Source organism: Manis javanica, chromosome 10 (genome assembly GCF_040802235.1).
Source record: "Manis javanica isolate MJ-LG chromosome 10, MJ_LKY, whole genome shotgun sequence".
Classification (NCBI taxonomy): domain Eukaryota; kingdom Metazoa; phylum Chordata; class Mammalia; order Pholidota; family Manidae; genus Manis; species Manis javanica.
Window position 1 is genome coordinate 44,529,760 of NC_133165.1, and position 17,162 is coordinate 44,546,921.

General features: G+C 44.1%; 1 protein-coding gene across 7 annotated transcripts in view; it reads right to left on the bottom strand.

Annotated features, from left to right (window-relative positions):
* ITGAD (integrin subunit alpha D) overlaps positions 1 to 14,500 on the bottom strand; it is a 39,476-nt gene extending 24,976 nt beyond the window's left edge. Inside the window, exons 1-7 of one of the 7 annotated variants that reach the window (XM_073215267.1) lie at positions 13,572 to 14,498; positions 8,506 to 8,608; positions 6,158 to 6,261; positions 5,957 to 6,027; positions 5,724 to 5,838; positions 2,292 to 2,422; positions 1,472 to 1,617 (exon numbers count right to left, since the gene is read on the bottom strand). In XM_073215267.1, coding sequence (XP_073071368.1) covers positions 1,472 to 1,617; positions 2,292 to 2,422; positions 5,724 to 5,838; positions 5,957 to 6,027; positions 6,158 to 6,261; positions 8,506 to 8,608; positions 13,572 to 13,602 — 701 coding nt within the window. In that variant the 5' untranslated portion in view covers positions 13,603 to 14,498. Of the gene's footprint in view, positions 1 to 1,471; positions 1,618 to 2,291; positions 2,423 to 5,723; positions 5,839 to 5,956; positions 6,028 to 6,157; positions 6,262 to 8,505; positions 8,609 to 13,370; positions 13,534 to 13,571 lie in introns of those variants that run through there. The other 6 variants (XM_073215269.1, XM_037019495.2, XM_073215270.1 and 3 more) reach the window with 6 other exon arrangements.
* Positions 14,501 to 17,162: the final 2,662 nt, after the last annotated feature.

Consider the following 17,162-nt stretch of genomic DNA (forward strand, 5'->3'; position numbering starts at 1 on the left):
ACACATGTGCCAAATACAATACTGAAAACAACCTGAATTTCCAACATTAGGGAAGGAGTTTAGCCAATCATGATCCAGCCTCTTGGTGGAAAATTACACAGCCATTTCAGAAGAAAACAGTAAAAGGTGTTGAGAAACATGGAACAGGTTTGTGTAACAGTGGGAAAAAAGGCAGGATGAAAATAGTTTCTGCCCTGATTGTGACAATATGAAATACATCTGAATATAGAGAATCATGGAAATGACACTGTGCTTTGTGGGTGTGATTTGTTTATTCATTTGTACTTATCCTTTATGGTTGCTTGAATATTGTGAGGTGGCTGGCTAGTGGGACTGTAGGCAATACTTAATTTTTTCAAAATTTCTTTAATGTTATTGCCATTCTGTCTTTTTCATAATTAAACTTCTAAAAAAAGAAAGAAAAAAAAAACCCAGTCAGTGTCAGGGAGGGGCTGAGTCTAGCTCTGAGATGGGTTTGGCTCTGGGGAGCAGGGTGGCTCTTCCAGGCAATGGGGAGCAAGGATGATGCCAAGAGCCACACCAATGCCCACCACTGGGAGGAGCTCCAGGGGCTAGGAAGGGGCGCGAGTCCTATGTGGCTCCCAACTTAAGGAGCAAAGGCTCTCTCCTCCTGGTTGTCCAGTCCTAAGGGGTCAGTGTTCAAGACAGAAAAACCATCTAGAAGTAAAGAGAGTTCTTTTGGTGGGAGCTTCCCTTGTTCAGCATTTCTCCAGTGCCACCCCCAGAGAGGCACCCAGGGGTGTGCAGGAAGTCAAGGACCCAGGCCAGTTCTTTCCCCTGAGAACCACCTTTTCTGTTCTGGCCCCACCACCTAAGCCATTTTCTTCATGGACTACCTAGCACCCAATTCTGGACAGCACATAATAAGTGCCCGGTTAACACAGAGGGCTCAACTGTAGAGGAATAGGATGGAGGAAGGTGAGTGGGGAGAAAGGCACAAAGAAGACCGTTGGCAACAATTCCTGAGTCCCTGCCAGGAAGGTGGAGAGGGGCTGCACTGTTCTCTGGATAAAATACCAACCATATACCCAGCACTTCTTGTGCAGAAACACCTCACACATGTTATCTCATTTATCCTTGCAACCAACTTGTGAGATTATCTTCATTTAACAGTTTTATGAAGACTTAGAAAGACTCAATAACTCTCAGCTTTGCCCAGGTAGCACGCAGGGGGTCAGGATAGGAACCCAGATGTGTCTGTACCCAAGCCCGTGCCGCTGGCTACACCAGGTGGTCTCAGAGTCCAGCCAATCAGAAGCCAGGCAAAGAGCACAGCAGTCCACTCTAGTATCCAGGAGAAGACTCCAGGGAGGACTCTGCCTGCAGCGCTTCCTTTCCCTTTGGAGCCTCTTTCCCCAGAGCCTCCCTCAGCTTCAGAGCAGGGCTATGCAGATCCCGCACAAGGATGTCGTGTGGCAGCTACCCACAGGAAGCAGGAGGGGGAGCTTACACCACTGTCAGGATGCCCGTGGCTGTGAAAGTCAGGCCCCTATGTTGGACAATCTGATCCGCCAGGCTCTGAGGGTTCGAGCTGCTCTGGAACTGTGTGAAGGTGAAGTGAGTCTCCAGGAGGTTTGAGAACTGCATCAGCGAGAACTGCAAAAGCCAAGAGGAAGAGTCTGGAACTCAGGTGTTGTTTTCAATAAACTTTTTACTTTGGAATAATGTTGGATTTACAAACCATTTCCATGTGCTTTTGAGGCACTACAAACAATATATTGAAACCCAGAAAATAAAATTTGGCCCAAAAATAAAAATGAAAATCAAAACCAAATAATGCTTCTTCTATAGTTTACCAAGAATAACTTTGTCCACTGTAATATTTATTAACCTTAGATAATTTTAAATTTTATAACACATGTGACACAATGTAATCTTAGGACTCTGTGCATATGTGTATATAATTATTGGGAAATAAAATTAAAAACTTAAAAAATCATGAGTTACATGGAAATTTAATAAAGAAATCATCAATTATTTGGCCAAGCAAATTTCAGTCCAATATCACAAAAAAATTATTTTGCAAACTCTTCAATGTTTTGAACAGCAAAAACATTGTATTTCCTATAGCATGTTGGAATGCATTAAGAACCATGGGGGAACTCCCTCAGGTTAGGACTCACATTGGCCCTGTACTTCCACCCTAGCCTCATTGTGGTGCAGGTCCACTGCACCAACCTCAGATCACCTCCCAGGCTGGCCTTCCCCAGAGGTCAACCTTCCCCCTCCCCACTTCCCAGGCCTTGGGCCTTTGGAGGCCCAGTCTTCACCAGGGTGTTGGTGCCCTCAAACTGGCCCATCACAGCTCTGACAAAGGCCTTCATCTGCTTAAAGTCACTTTCGTCAATGCTGCCAGAGCCATCGATCAGGAAGACAATATCCATCTCTTGATTTGAGCACTCTGCAGAGAAGGAGGGAGGAAGTCAGAAATGCATGCATGGTAAGAAGAAAACAAATCCTACCATTTGCAACAACATGGATGGAGCTAGAGGGTATTATACTCAGTGAAATAAGCCAGGCAGAGAAAGACAAGTACCAAATGATTTCACTCATATGTGGAGTATAAGAACAAAGAAAAACTGAAGGAACAAAACAGCAGCAGAATCACAGAACCCAAGAATGGACTAACAGTTACCAAAGGGAAAGAGACTGGGGAGGACGGGTGGGAAGGGAGGGATAAGGGTGGGGAAAAAGAAAGGGGGCATTATGATGAGCATGTATAGTGTTGTGGGTGGGTACGGGGAGGGCTGTACAACACAGAAAAGACAGGTGGTGATTATACAGCATCTTGCTATGCTGATGGACAGTGACTGTAGTGAAGTGTGGGGGGGGATTTGGTGAGTGGGGGAGACTGGTAAACATTAAAAAAAAAAAAAGAAATGCGTGCATGGGTCTCAGCCATTCCACAGGGTCTATAAACCCTTCCTGCTCCATGGAGTCAAGGGGCCATTCTTGGCAAAGGAATCAGTTCCCACCTGGTTTCCAACACCCTCCACAGAGAAGACCCAAATCTGTTGTCCCTTCTCCCCGCAAAGAAGTCCCTGTTTGCTCCCCTACTCCCACAAGGCAGACAGGGGAGGAGGAAGTGGAGGATGGGGGCTGGGTGGACTCCTCATTCAATTAGTCAACAAATATTTATTGAATATACACTCTAGAGATAACATAGAGCATAGGGGAAGGCAATTAGCATAGTGATTCAAAGTATACTCTGGAGCCAGTGCACGTGGTCTCAAATCCCATCTCTGACTTCTAATAGGGGCAAATTCAGGCAAGTTATATAATTTCCCTGGGCTTCAGTTTCCCCCATCTACAAAAATGAGGGCAATAATAGTGCCTACTACAAGGAATTATTATAAGAACAAAAAGAATTAATATGCACATAAGGCTTAAGACAGGGCCCCGCCATTAGCTGCTATCACCGTCACCACCATGTGCCATTCTTCTAGGTCCAAGGACACACGTGCTGGTATGTACTACCAAGACCTGCCCTCATCAGGATGCTCATCCTGAGGTGCTCATCTTCAGCACTGGGACTCGGCTTCCAGCTGAGTCCCTCCCCAGACACCACCCTAGTCCAAAAAGAGCTGCTTTGCCAAGGCTACACCTCCTGCTCCTGGGGGCACTCCATATCCAGCCATGTACCAAGCTCCCTGGGGGTGGGTTGAGTCCTCTACTCTGATCACATCGCAGCCCACTGTCTTCCTCTGTACAGGCCTTCTTTCCTCATGCTCCAGAGGCATTGTTCCCAAGAACATTCCCAAATGAGCTTCAAAGTCTGTTTCCAGGAAAATCTGATCTAAGATCATAGCTTTAAAAAAAAATGCCATCCCTGCCTTTGTGGAGTCCACTGTAATGAAAAGACACACCAACACACACATGAGCAAATATAACTTTTCAGATTGTCCCCAGACTCATGTGGGGGGATTGTGGCTTGTGTGTAGGGCCCAGTCAGTGCCTCCAGCAGTGTCCCACATCCTGCCTTGCTCCCAGTGTGGTGGGGGATTGGGCCACCACAGCACTGAGGTGTGATGCTGAGCAGCCCTGCTTCCCACCACTGAAGCAAAAATGCCTTACCCCCTCTCCCCACTCCTCCCCCATCCTCCCTTCTCAACTAGCTGACACTTCACAGGAGCCAAAAAGAAATAGAAGATCATTACTCTATCTATGTCCTCGACAACTAGCAAAACCAACCACACACAAAGCAGACTGAGAAGCCTCAACCATCACCACATCTGACTCATGCCCACTTTTTCGATTGTCTCACAAAGCCACTCCCACCCCCATTCTCAGGCCAGGCCAGTGGCAAACTCCCTCACAATGTCATTTCTGTTTCTTGTCCCTTTTATTATGTCCATTGGGCTTGCAACAGCAGACAGGTGGCTGTAGCTGAGTGCCTTCTGAGAAAGGACTGAGCCAGTCAGGCAAAATTGGCTCAAGCTCTGGGCTCTGCCACTACCTAACAGTGGGAACTCACCTCTCAGTTTTATTATCTGTAAAATGGGGATTGCCCTGATCACCACCCAGAATCTTGTGAGGATGCAATAAGGTGATACACACCAGGCACCCAGCACTGCCTGACACACAGTCCCTTCCACCTCTGCTCGCACCTGCTTTGCCTGCACCAGGTGTAATACCTGTGTCCCATTTTCATCAGGCATCTCCCCCTCCTGAGCCCTGGAGATGTCTAAGAGAAGACATTTACCCCCTGGTGTTTAAATGCCACATCCTCTACCCCAGATGCACAGCCATCCCAGGCAGGGCCCAGCACCCCCAAGAGTCCTGGGCACCTCCCCTCAAACAGTGCTGGGATATTTCTGCTGCAGCCTCACCTTTAGCAAAAAAGCCACTACCACTGGTATCATGACTTCTCTGTTAGCACCATGTATGGCCCCAGCCCTCACTTGGAGCCTGTTGTCCCCTCTGATGCCTCAGAGGAGGCAGTTTACCTATATCTTCCTCATAGTCCATGTGTTTGGACAACAGTTTCCAAATACATGGTCAGCTAGAAAACCATTCATAATGGTTCTTACATATCATTTGCCAGGCAGGGTTCTGAGCACTTTATATACATTAAATCTTTTAATCCTCATAACCACCTCAATTATCAAGTTCCGTTTTACCAAAGAGAAAACCAAGGCCTAGGGATAAAGCCATTTTCCCAATGACACAGAAGACAAACCTATGCGACTGACTCAGAGACATGCCATGCAGTGTCCCCAGCACCCTTCTCTGTGGAAAATGTGGGTGCTGGCAAAATTGTGCATCACACTTCCCATGGCCCCATTATTTGCTCCCCTTCGGAGGGGAAGTTAGTCTCGTGAGTCCTGGCAACTCAGCAGTGAACAATTCAGAACTGTGACCCTCTTGGATCTCTGGATGTATTATTCTCACCATGTCTGCATCATCCCTTTCCCTGAAAACCTGAGGCACATCCCTGTACCTGTTGGCAACCCCAAGACCCTCAAGCCTCCTGCAGTCAGCACACCAGGGCTTCCTACTGCCCCATTGGAACTTTCACCCCTCAACCAGCTTAGGGCTCCTGTTGTGAGCCACCCTCCCTGCCAGGCCAGCCCATTGTGGGTTTGCTGAGGCCTCTGGGAAGGGGCCATGAGTGAGGAGGCCAAGACCAGGGTCTTGTACTCTGCCCACCCCTCTATGCCAGCATAGGCTCCACACAGAATCACTGTCTCTGGGGGACCTACCTGCCATGGCAGCGGGGACAGTCTGGATGGCCTGCAGGTGGGTGCCCAGCAGGAGGCAGGAGCCTTCTGCAAACATGTTCTTCCCACAGGTTCTGTGCAGTGTTGGGCCGCAGGCCTGGGGAAAGAGGCCTGTGTGGGCAAGAGGGCCCCAGAACACCGCCTCCTCTACTCCCTCAGTCTCCTCTGGTCCTTGCTCTCCCCTCATGACCTTCCTGCTACCCAGGAAAACTCACCAGTAACCAGGAGTGGTTGGTGGTGGTCGCTAGGGACAGTCCCAGGGACATGTTCACAGCCTCTGGGGGAGCTGAGAGGACAGACACACAGTCATACTCATGGGCACACCACCTGTCGGGAAAGGCTGGGCTGGAGGCTGAGGAGAGGGCGCTCCTGTGTAGAAGGGTTGAGGGCCCCAATTTCTGGTTGGAGTCACTCACTGTGCAGCAAGATGGGCTGACATAGGCCAGTGGCAGCAGCACAGTCGTACAGGCGTCCTGTTTGGTTAACTGCTACCGCCTCCAGTGGGGCCCCCACTACAAGTCTAGAAGCACAGTCATAACATACAGTTACAAGACAGCTGAGGCACAGGAAAGTTCAGTGAGAATGTATCACTGCAGGACAGGAAAGCAAGACTTTGTAAGGGAAGCTCTTGGCATTTGCCACTTGTGAGGCTTTTCAGAAACCAGGGCCTGAGTCTAACACACATCCCAAAGAATCACACTGGACTTCTTGTTTATTTGTATGTGTGAGTGTATTTATGTATACAAATGGTTTGGGTTTCTGTTTTTTTTTAACATTCACCAAAAATAAAACTATTTAAAACAAAAAACAACATTTCCCAACCATGGGTAAGTTAAGTACATATTGTTTCTGGGGTGTGCTGTCTTTCTGAGCCACCCAAGAAATAGATCACCTCAAGTTAGATGGAAAAATTTCCTGTAGCCATAGCTTTTAAAACAAATAGATGATTCTGTAATTAATTGGACAGTTTAAATATAACATGAACAATTTAAATTGGGCAATTTAAAGCAGCTGTATCAAAATCTATATCTGAACTATAGTTATATAAATTCAATAGTTTATTTATAAAACTCCCCTAAATTAGAACATTTTTTAATTTTTGTAAAACATTATCATTACCAACAATTTTCCCACTCAGATGAGATAATGAGAGAAATACTGTATTTTAATTAATTAGGCAAGCAAGTCTTATTAAATTGGTTCCTTGTAGAGAGCCATTCCCTTAGGGAAAGCTGAAATCTCTGAGTGTCTGTAAAAACCCAACAGCTGGCTAGAGATACAGCAATGTGGGACCTGCTGGCACAAATGGGTAAACAAACTTTTAGCCTTATACTATTAATCTGCATGCTTTTCTTTACCCCAACCCATTCCTTACATGTAGGCTCAATCTTTTCAGTATTGGAGCTACAATTCAGCAGAAACCAGGGAAAGCAGTAACTTTGTAGCAATCAGAATTCATTCAATTCTTTATGATAAATACTTGTGAACAGTAGTCAATCAGTAGTTTTCTATTCATTTTTTAAAAAACAGGTCCTGAACACAAATCGATAATGAGTGGAGTGGGACAGTGACTCTCTTTGGATTTGTTGGGTGTTGGGTGATCACGAAGGCCCCAAAGTCGGAGGCACTGAGGGTGTTCTAACACCTTGATCTAACTGGTGGTTACCTAGGTACACACACAAGAAAAATTCATTGCAGATTTATGCACTTCCATATATGTATTATATTTCAAAACAAACAAACAAACACAACTCTGGCACCTGGCACTTGCTTCCATATCCCAGCCTGCTAGCTGGGTGAGTAAGTGGGACTGATGTGCATTTGAAACTCAGTGACCTCAATATGCTACTCCTTAATCAACTGGAACTTATTCTGGTCTCAGGCTCATTGCCAATGTCACCTCTTCTGTGAAGCCTTCCCAGAATTCCCTTCTGAGTCATACTTCCATTGCCTCCCAGACCTTGGTTATATTGACAAAACATTGTGACTTTTAACTCCTTGTGTTGCTGTCTCTGGGACCTGAAGATGTGAACTGGAATCAGAGCCAGGAATAATTTGCCAGTCCCTGTGTGAAGTAAAAGTGTGGAAATGTGGGGGGCCTCTTATTCTTGGAAGGAAATTTTTCCTTTTCTCTGCAGTCTCACCCTCTCTCTCTGTTCTGGTATTTCTTATTTGGTGTGTCACCCACCCTCAGGCAAGGGATACTCATAGGGCCAGTGCAGACCGTCAAAGGACTGGGCAAGCTGGGCACAGCCAACCCTGACTTTGCCTTGCTCATGCAAGAGGCCGAGGGCAGCAGCCCTCACTGGATGGGGGTGGGGAAGCAGGCAGCTGAGAACCCTTCCCTGGGAGGCTGTGGGAGACTGGATTGTGCATGAGCTGAGGCTCCAAGCTCCCAGCACATCTCCACTGTCCTGTCAATCTTTTCTTACAAAACTAAATTATTAATAATCTCAAAAGGGAGACTACTGAACACTTCTCCAAGTGAAGGGGCCCAAGTGCAGGGGTGACTGCATTAGCTGCATGCCCTGGAGGGCAGATTCAAGGCCCCCCCTCCCAAGGCACTATCTTACCCAGAGTTTGTGGCCCTTCCTGGGATTGTAAATAATTGGTTGTGGTGTCAGGGCCTCAGAGGATTCATGAAAAGGTTTTTCACCCATGCTGCCCTTCCTCCAGGACACGTGAATGTGCCATGTGCAGCCTTGGCCTCCAGGCTGGGGAGATAAAGGCTGGGAGTGTGGACAGGCCTTACTTATTTACCTACCGAGGGCCAAACTGGGCCACGCTGTGCCCAAAGCCAGCTCCATCCTCTTGGAAGACGATGGGTTCCTCCACATCCAAGTTGAAACCATGATAAGAAGCCAGAACTGTGGAATATGGGGAGGTGGAAGTTGATGGGACAAAGAGGCCTCATCTCCTCTAGATGTTTGGGGTCTTTATGCCCACCTCAGTCCAGCCTTGGTTCCCTATGTGTGTGGGCCCCATCTTTCTACCTCCCTCAAAAGTAAAAACCACAATACAAAGGCAACAATCTTGAGAAATGCTCCCTCAAGGACACTTCAAAGGACATCTGCAATAGGAAATTAGGCCACTCACTTGCTGATACGTTAAATTACTAGTGTCCCTTAAAAATAAAGTGACCATATAATTTATTGTCTAAATCGGGACATTTCCAGAGCCCAGGAAGCCCCATTAATAATTACACCAGACAGGCCTTCCTCAGGAAAGAAGAACAATCCCAAATGAACAGTTTAAACTCACAATTAATGAAACTAGAAAAGGAAGAACAAATGAGGCCCAAAATCAGTAGAAGAAGAGACATAAAGATTAGAGAAGAATAAAACAATAGAAAGAACCAATGAAAGCAGGAGCTGGTTCTTCAAGAAAATAAACAAAATAGATAAACCCATAGCCAGACTTATCAAGAAAAAAAGAGAGTCTACACACATATACAGAATCAGAACTCAAAAAGGAAAAATCACTTCGGATACCAGAGAAATACAAAGAATTATGAGAGAATACTATGAAAAATTATATGGCAACAAACTGGATAACCTAGAAGAAATGGACAATTTTCTAGAAAAATACAACCTTCCAAGGCTGACCCAGGAAGAAATAGAAACTCTGATTAGATCAATTACCAGCAAGGAAATTGAATGGGTAATCAAAAAACTACCTAATAACAAAACCTTTGGACCAGGTGGTTCACTGCAGAATTTTATCAAACATTTAGTGAAGACCTAATACCCAACCTCTTTAAAGTTGTCCAAAAAGTAGAAGAGGTGGGAAATACTCCCAAACTCATTCTGTGAGGCCAACATCACTCTAATACCAAAACCAGGCAGAGACACCATAAAAAAAGAAAATTACAGGCCAACGTCTCTGATGAGCATAGATGCAAAAATACTCAACAAAATATTAGCAAACCAAATTCAAAAATACATCAAAAAGATCATCCATGATGATTAAGTGGGATTCATCCCAGGGATGCAAGGATGGTACAACATCTGAAAATCCATCAACATCATCCACGACATCAACAAAAAGGACAAAAAAACACATGATCATCTCCATAGATGCTGAAAACAGCATTTGACAAAATTCAACATTGATTCATGATAAAAACTCAACAAAATGATTATAAAGGGCAAGTACCTCAACACAATAAGGGCCATATATAACAAACCCACAGCCAACATTATACTTAACAGCGAGAAGCTGAAAGCTTTTCCTTTAAGATCATTAACAAGACAAGGATGTCCACTCACCCCACTTATACTCAACATAGTTCTGGAGGTCCAAGCCATGACAATCAGACAACACAAAGAAATAAAAGGCATCCAGATTGGAAAGGAAGAAGTCAAAAATCCCTGTTTGCAGATGACATGATATTGTACATAAGAAACCCTTAAGAATCCACTCCAAAACTACTAGATCTAATATGTGAATTCAGCAAAGTTGTGGGATACAAAATTAATACACAGAAATCTGTTGCATTCCTATACACTAATGATGAACTAGCAGAAAGAGAAATCAGGAAAACAATTCCAGTCACAATTGCATCAAAAAGAATAAAATACCTAGGATTAAACCAACCCAAGGAAGTGAAAGACCTATACCCTGAAAGCTACAGGACACTCATGAGAGAAATTAAAGAAGATACCAATAAATGGAAACACATCCCGTGCTCATGGATAGGAAGAATTAATATTGTCAAAATGGCCACCCTGCCTAAAGCAATCTACAGATTCAATGCAATCCCTACCAAAATACCAACAGCATTCTTCAACGAATTAAAGCAAATAGTTCTAAAATTCATATGGAACCACAAAAGACCCCAAATAGCCAAAACAATCCTGAGAAGGAAGAATAAAGTGGGGGGAATTACACTCCCTGACTTCAAGCTCTACTACAAAGTCACAGTAATTCAGACAATTTGGTACTGGCACAAGAATAGACCCATAGACCAATGGAACAGACTAGAGAGCCTGGATACAAACCCAACCACATATGGTCAATTAATATATGATAAAGGAGCCATGGACATACAATGGGGAAATGACAGCCTCTTCAACAGCTGGTGTTGGCAAAACTGGACAGCTACATAGAAGAGAATGAAACTGGATCACTGTCTAACCCCATACACAAAAGTAAACTCAAAATGGATCAAAGACCTGAATGTAAGTCATGAAACCATTAAACTCTTGGAAAAAAACATAGGCAAAAACCTCTTAGATATAAACATGAGTGATCTCTTCTTGAACATATCTCCCCGGGCAAGGAAAACAACAGCAAAAATGAACAAATGGATCTGTATCAAACTAAAAAGCTTCTGTACAGCAAAGGACACCATCAGTAGAACAAAAAGGCATCCTACAGTATGGGAGAACATATTCATAAATGACATATCCGATAAGGGGTTGACATCCAAATTATATAAAGAGCTCATGCACCTCAACAAACAAAAAGCAAACAAGACAATTAAAAACTGGGCAGAGGAGCTGAACAGACACTTCTCCAAAGAAGAAATTCAGATGCCTAACAGGCACATGAAAAGATGCTCAACATCATAATCATCAGAGAAATGCAAATTAAAACCACAATGAGATACCACCTCACACCAGTTAGGATGGCCACCATCCAAAAGACAAACAACAACAAATGTTGGTGAGGATGTGGAGAAAGGGGAACCCTCCTACACTGCTGGTGGGAATGCAGATTAGTTCAACCACTTTGGAAAGCAGTATGACAGTTCCTCAAAAACCTTAAAATAGAAATACCATTTGATCCAGGAATTCCACTCCTAGGATTTTACCCTAAGAATGCAGCAGCCCAGTTTGAAAAAGACAGATGCACCCCTATGTTTATTGCAGCACTACTTACAATAGCCAAGAAATGGAGGCAACCTAAGTGTCCATCAGTAGATGAATGGATAAAGAAGATGTGGTACATATACACAATGGAATATTATTCAGCCATAAGAAGAAAACAAATCCTACCATTTGCAACAACATGGATGGAGCTAGAGGGTATTATGCTCAGTGAAATAAGCCAGGCGGAGAAAGACAAGTATCAGATTATTTCACTCATCTGTGGAGTGTAAGAACAAAGCAAAAACTGAAGGAACAAAACAGCATCAGACTCACAGAACCCAAGAATGGACTAACAGTTACCAAAGGGAAAGGGACTGGGGAGGATGGGTGGGAAGGGAGGGAGAAGGGGGAAAAGGGGCATTTTGATTAGCACACATAATGTTGGGGGGGGCATGGGGAAGGCAGTATATCTCAGAGAAGACAAATTCTATAGCATCTTACTACGTTGATGGACAGTGACTGTAATGGGGTATGTGGTGGGGACTTGATAATAGGGGGAGTCTAGTAACCATAATGTTGCTCATGTAAATGTACATTAATAATACAGAAATAATTAATTAATTAATTAATTACACCAGGGACACTGGGACTGACCCTGCAAACCAGAGCACATAGTTGCCCTTCTTAAGGACTGTTCTGTTATATCTTCTCATTATAGAGAGACCCTAAGGTCCAGGTTGGGGAACACACTTAGAAATCTGTGATTAATTATTTGTAATTATGTGTTTCCCACATCCCCCTCCCTTGGCACCAGACCGTAAGAAGGCAAGGACTGCGCTGTCTTGCCTGGGTGCCTGGCGCAGTGCCTGGCCCTCAGCTGGTGACTAATTACTATTTATTGACTGACCCAGAACCGCACAACAAGTCACTGGCACAGCCAGGAGTTCAATGCGCTCTCTTGATCCTTGACCAGCCTCAGTGAAAGACTCCCTACATTTCAAAGGCTTTTCTAGATTCCTCCACTCCCAAGTGGCCACCTCCCCCGACCCCATTCCTCCTGGAATACCCAGCTATCTCTGGATTGAGGAGTCGACCCCATCCCCAAGAATAGGGAAGCTTTAAGTATTAAAGCATCAGGCCGCACAGCGCCAGGGAAGGTCCACACACCTGAACCCCAGGGTTCTGGGAAGAGACCAGATGTTTAGGGTGCTGGGACACTACTACAGCCACGTGCAAGGAGGCCTTTTGTTTTACATCTTCTTCTCAAAGAATAGTTCTGTTTCTGAGTCTGAAAGCAGCTCCTATCATCTGACAAGTAGCAGGATTCCAAGGGTCTCAGACTTAAGCGCCTTGGGGCCAGTAGGTGACATCAGTGAGTGAAGTGAGTGGGTGTAAGAATCAGGGAACAACAGGAACTTAGATCTTGTGACCCTTCTAAAGGGGGAAGCCATTACTAGACTCTAGTCCCCAGAGCTACCAAACCTTCCCATTTCTCAAGAGAAGCTGAAAATCTGGATTTTTGTATGAAATTTGATTTTTAAATGACACACAAATATCATGATACAGTTTTCAACTTCTGAACTATTCTCTTTGCAGCAACGGGACAGCCTACCTGAGATCAAGACTTGGGGAAAATGCTGGAACAAGGAGATTATTCCCAACATTTTTCCTCCCTTGTGCCTTCTGTGGCCCCTGGGGTGCTGGGGAAGACTCCTCTTATCTACACCATACGCACACCAGGGCCCCCATGGGTGAAAGGGGAAAGCCTTGGGGAGTGTGAGGAGGCAGCATAACCTAAAAGCCCATCTTCACTCACCTTTGCTCAGGTGATGTCCACCCCCCCCAGATTCCAAGCCTTTCTTCCTTCCACACCAGTCTCAGAACACTAGATCCCTGCCCTGCCTTCAGCTCCTCCTGGGAGCCCTACGAACTGAGCACTCGTCCCAACCTGCCCTACAGGACAGAGACACCACCTACCACTGCAAGGCTTCTCCCAGCCTCGAGGGCCCTTACTCACCACCCAGGAGGAGCGAAACTCCAAAGGCCATCACTCTGTAGCGTATTGAAGAAGTGGAAGGCTGAGTGAAAAACACTGTAGGGCTCTTGGTGTCTTGTGGGGGAGAGTTAAAATAATGACTCACAGCCTTGAAGTGGCAGAAGGAAGGGTACAATGAGGAAGTCCTTGGTTAATCAGAAAACAGAGGCAGGAGCAAGAGGTCAAAGATACTCTTGGGGAAAATCCCCCAAACTCTCCCACCACCTCTAGGGGTCTGTCTTCCTCTCCAGGATCTGGTGTCATAGAAGACCACCTTCCCCAAGACCTTGAGACCCAGTTGACACCCTGGGTCCTCAGAAACAGGCTGCATATGAATGGAAGGCTCAGAAGAGGGCTACAGAGTAGATGTCCCTGCTACATGGATGTGAGCCTGGAGAGAGGCAGACCACCACCTCAGAGAGCAGTGGGGCAGGGGGTGCATGTATGAGGGTGTTAAAAAAGCAGACCTCATCAAGAAGAGAATGGAAAACCGAACTGACAAGTGCTTAGTAGTCAGCAATAAAGCAGAACAGACTACTGATACATGTAACAGCATGAGTGAATCTCTGGTGTCATAGAGAAAGAAACCCGACACCAGATTGCATAGTGTATGAGTCCTTTCATATGAACAGGTGAAACCAATTTATGAATATTAGGGATCACCTGAGAAGAGGGATTGCCTCTGGTGGGGTGGGGAGGGAACTTCCAACATTTGTTAAATTTAAATTTAACATTCAACACTTGATATTTTAACATTCGTTAAATCGGAAAGGGGTAGATAAAGGAGTGGTTGTTATTTATTTTCTGTAATTTTCTGTGTGTTTTAATTATTCCACAGTTGTGCATAAATTAATGTTTCTCAAAAATATGAAAAAAGTCCAATGGACCAAAGCCCAGGAATAGACTTAGAAGATTAAAATATGTGACAAAACTCCTAACTGTGATATATTAAGTATGTATATGATAGTTGTTTAAAACACTTAAAATGTAAGTTAAATGGCTAATATAGGCAATATCAAATCTTTGTTTAAACAAAAATTTTAGCTCAATTTATGAAAACAGAAGAAAGGAATTAGAGCATAAATGGTGCCCTTGCAAGGAATGGGGCAAAGCTTATGATTGCTGGCTTTGAGGTTGACTTACCTACTTTTTGCAAAGACTCTCAAGGCCAAGTTGAGCAATAGCTTTCTCCCTCTTGTGTTAAGGGTCTGTAGCAAACAGCACTCTGTCATCAGTTCTGTGGATCTGTGAATTTCTCTGTGTTTAAAACCACAAAAATAATTTTTTGATGATCCCCCTTCATCCCAAAATTTAAAGATCTTTTCACTTCCTCTATCTTCAGCATGCCCCATCTTTTAGGATCTTGAATGGTATAACATTTTGTACGTAATCTTTAATTTTGGATTTCATAAGTAAGCAAGGCTTGAGGCTAACATTGCTGATTCTGGTTGCTGATTTCAGCAACTATAAAGATTTCTAACTTTGCCTCAGTTGTATTATCACTTGTTTCAGCAAAAGTTTTTTGTTTTTCATTCATTTTTACAGAACAATAAGGACAAATACCAAAAACATATTCAAGTACTTGCAAAAATCACACTGCCACGCAAAGTGTCTTTCTCTCAGGCCCAGTACTGAAAGTGCCAAGGCTCTGACTCCTTCAGCAGTTGCTGTAGGCAACGCTTCTCCTCTCTGGGTATTCTGGGGGCACTTAATGGGGCTCCACACTTAGGAGAACCACTCTCAGAAGATTTTCAAAGCTTGAGATTTATAATAAATATATATTTGATCTTCAACCCATTTCTGGCACAGAGCTCCTAAAATCTCTTGAAATTTCCTAAGTGATGAGAGCAATAAAAGTCTCCTGCGACATTAATGAGGTGATTTTTGGAAAGTACCTAAGCATGGGGATTGGTTACTAGCAGAGCCAACCATATGATTAGAGGGTTGGAACTTTCAGTCCCACCCCCCACTTCCTGGGAGGGGAGAGTGGCTGGAGATTGAGTTCAATCACCAATGGCCAATGATATAATCAAGCATGCCTCCATAAAAACCCAAAAGGGTGGAGTTCAGAGAGTTTCCAGGTTGGTGAACACATGGAGATTTGGGAAGAATGGCACACTTGAACAGGGCATGGAAGCTCTAGTCCCTTTCCCCACACCTTGTCCTATGCATCTCTTCTAGCTGGCTGCTCCTGAGTTATATCCTTTTATAATGAATTGGTAACCTAGTAAGTAAAATGTTTCTCTGAGGTCTGTGAGCTGCTCTAGCAAACGAAACCCAAGAAGGGTGGGTCATTGAAACCTCCTATCTATAGCTGGTAGATCAGAAGCACAGGTGTTATGCATTGGCTTTAATATGATTTCAAATCCACTCGCCTTTGACAAAGACCAACAAAGGTGTTGTTAGAAGTTAAGTTGTTTTGATATAAGAATGAAGGATGTGTCAGGATAGCATCTTCTCATCTATTCTCACTGATTAGAACTCAGTAGCTCAGGCGCTGAGAGGCCCTGAGGGAGGCCTTGCAAGTAAAATCAAATGAAAAAGCAACTATGGCATGGGGACATTTAGACTGTAAATACCAAGAGTTTGTGAGGATTAAGAGTGTTCAGTCTGGACAAGGCTACATTTTGCTGCTCTAAATAGGTCTCCAAAGACATTGGGATATTAGCTTCTGCCACAGTAAAGGCAACTCTTTACCAGCCGTGATGAAAGCCAGGCAGTGGCCTCAGTGAAGATCCTCTTGCCTGTCAACACTGGCACCACAGTTCCCTAGCAATATGCTCTAGCAAAAGCGGCTTTTACTTTTGCACTGGCAACTGGACGTCTGCTTTTGGTTAGCTAAGCCATCTCTCCTCTGAGCACCAGCTGGTAAAAAGGAACATTTCAGCTAAACTTGAGCTTTATTCCTTTCACCTCCCCTTGCCTGGAAAAATAGTGTGATTAATCTATCATTGGCTTGGAGTATGTTATTTCTTTATTGGTTTATTAAGAAATATTAGCCTGTGTGCTATTGGCTTATAAAATTCCCATAGCAAACCTGTGTTAAATGAGTTAATGGCAAAGGCAAACTCAGTCTCTGAGCATTAATTTGTCCCAAAACAAAACAATTGGCTTAGTTGGCAACCTGACCCAAAGTAATAATAATTCAAAGTGGTTGGTGTTGTGGCATATGTTACATTCCATGCCAAATTTGAAATGCAGGTTGATAAATTATGTTAAATTTGTAATTGACCCAAACCTGGCAAAGTGCATTACTGGGTTGACAAACTTTAAATTTAATACATTATTTACCATCTGTGGCATCCTACTGAAATTATAAACAGCCTGTGAATAGACAAAACTGACAGAGCTGTTATAGTTTGTATGTTAACACTGGCCACAATAATTGTTTTAATACAACTTTACCATATTATAAATGACTTGGGGAATTGGATTAAAGATGGCAGCATGAGAGGCGGAGCCAACATGGCAGCGTGAGTAGGACAGTGGGAATCTCCTCCCAAAAACAGATATTTTTAAAAATACAACAAATACAACTAATCCTAAAAGAGAGACCAGAAGACACAGGACAAC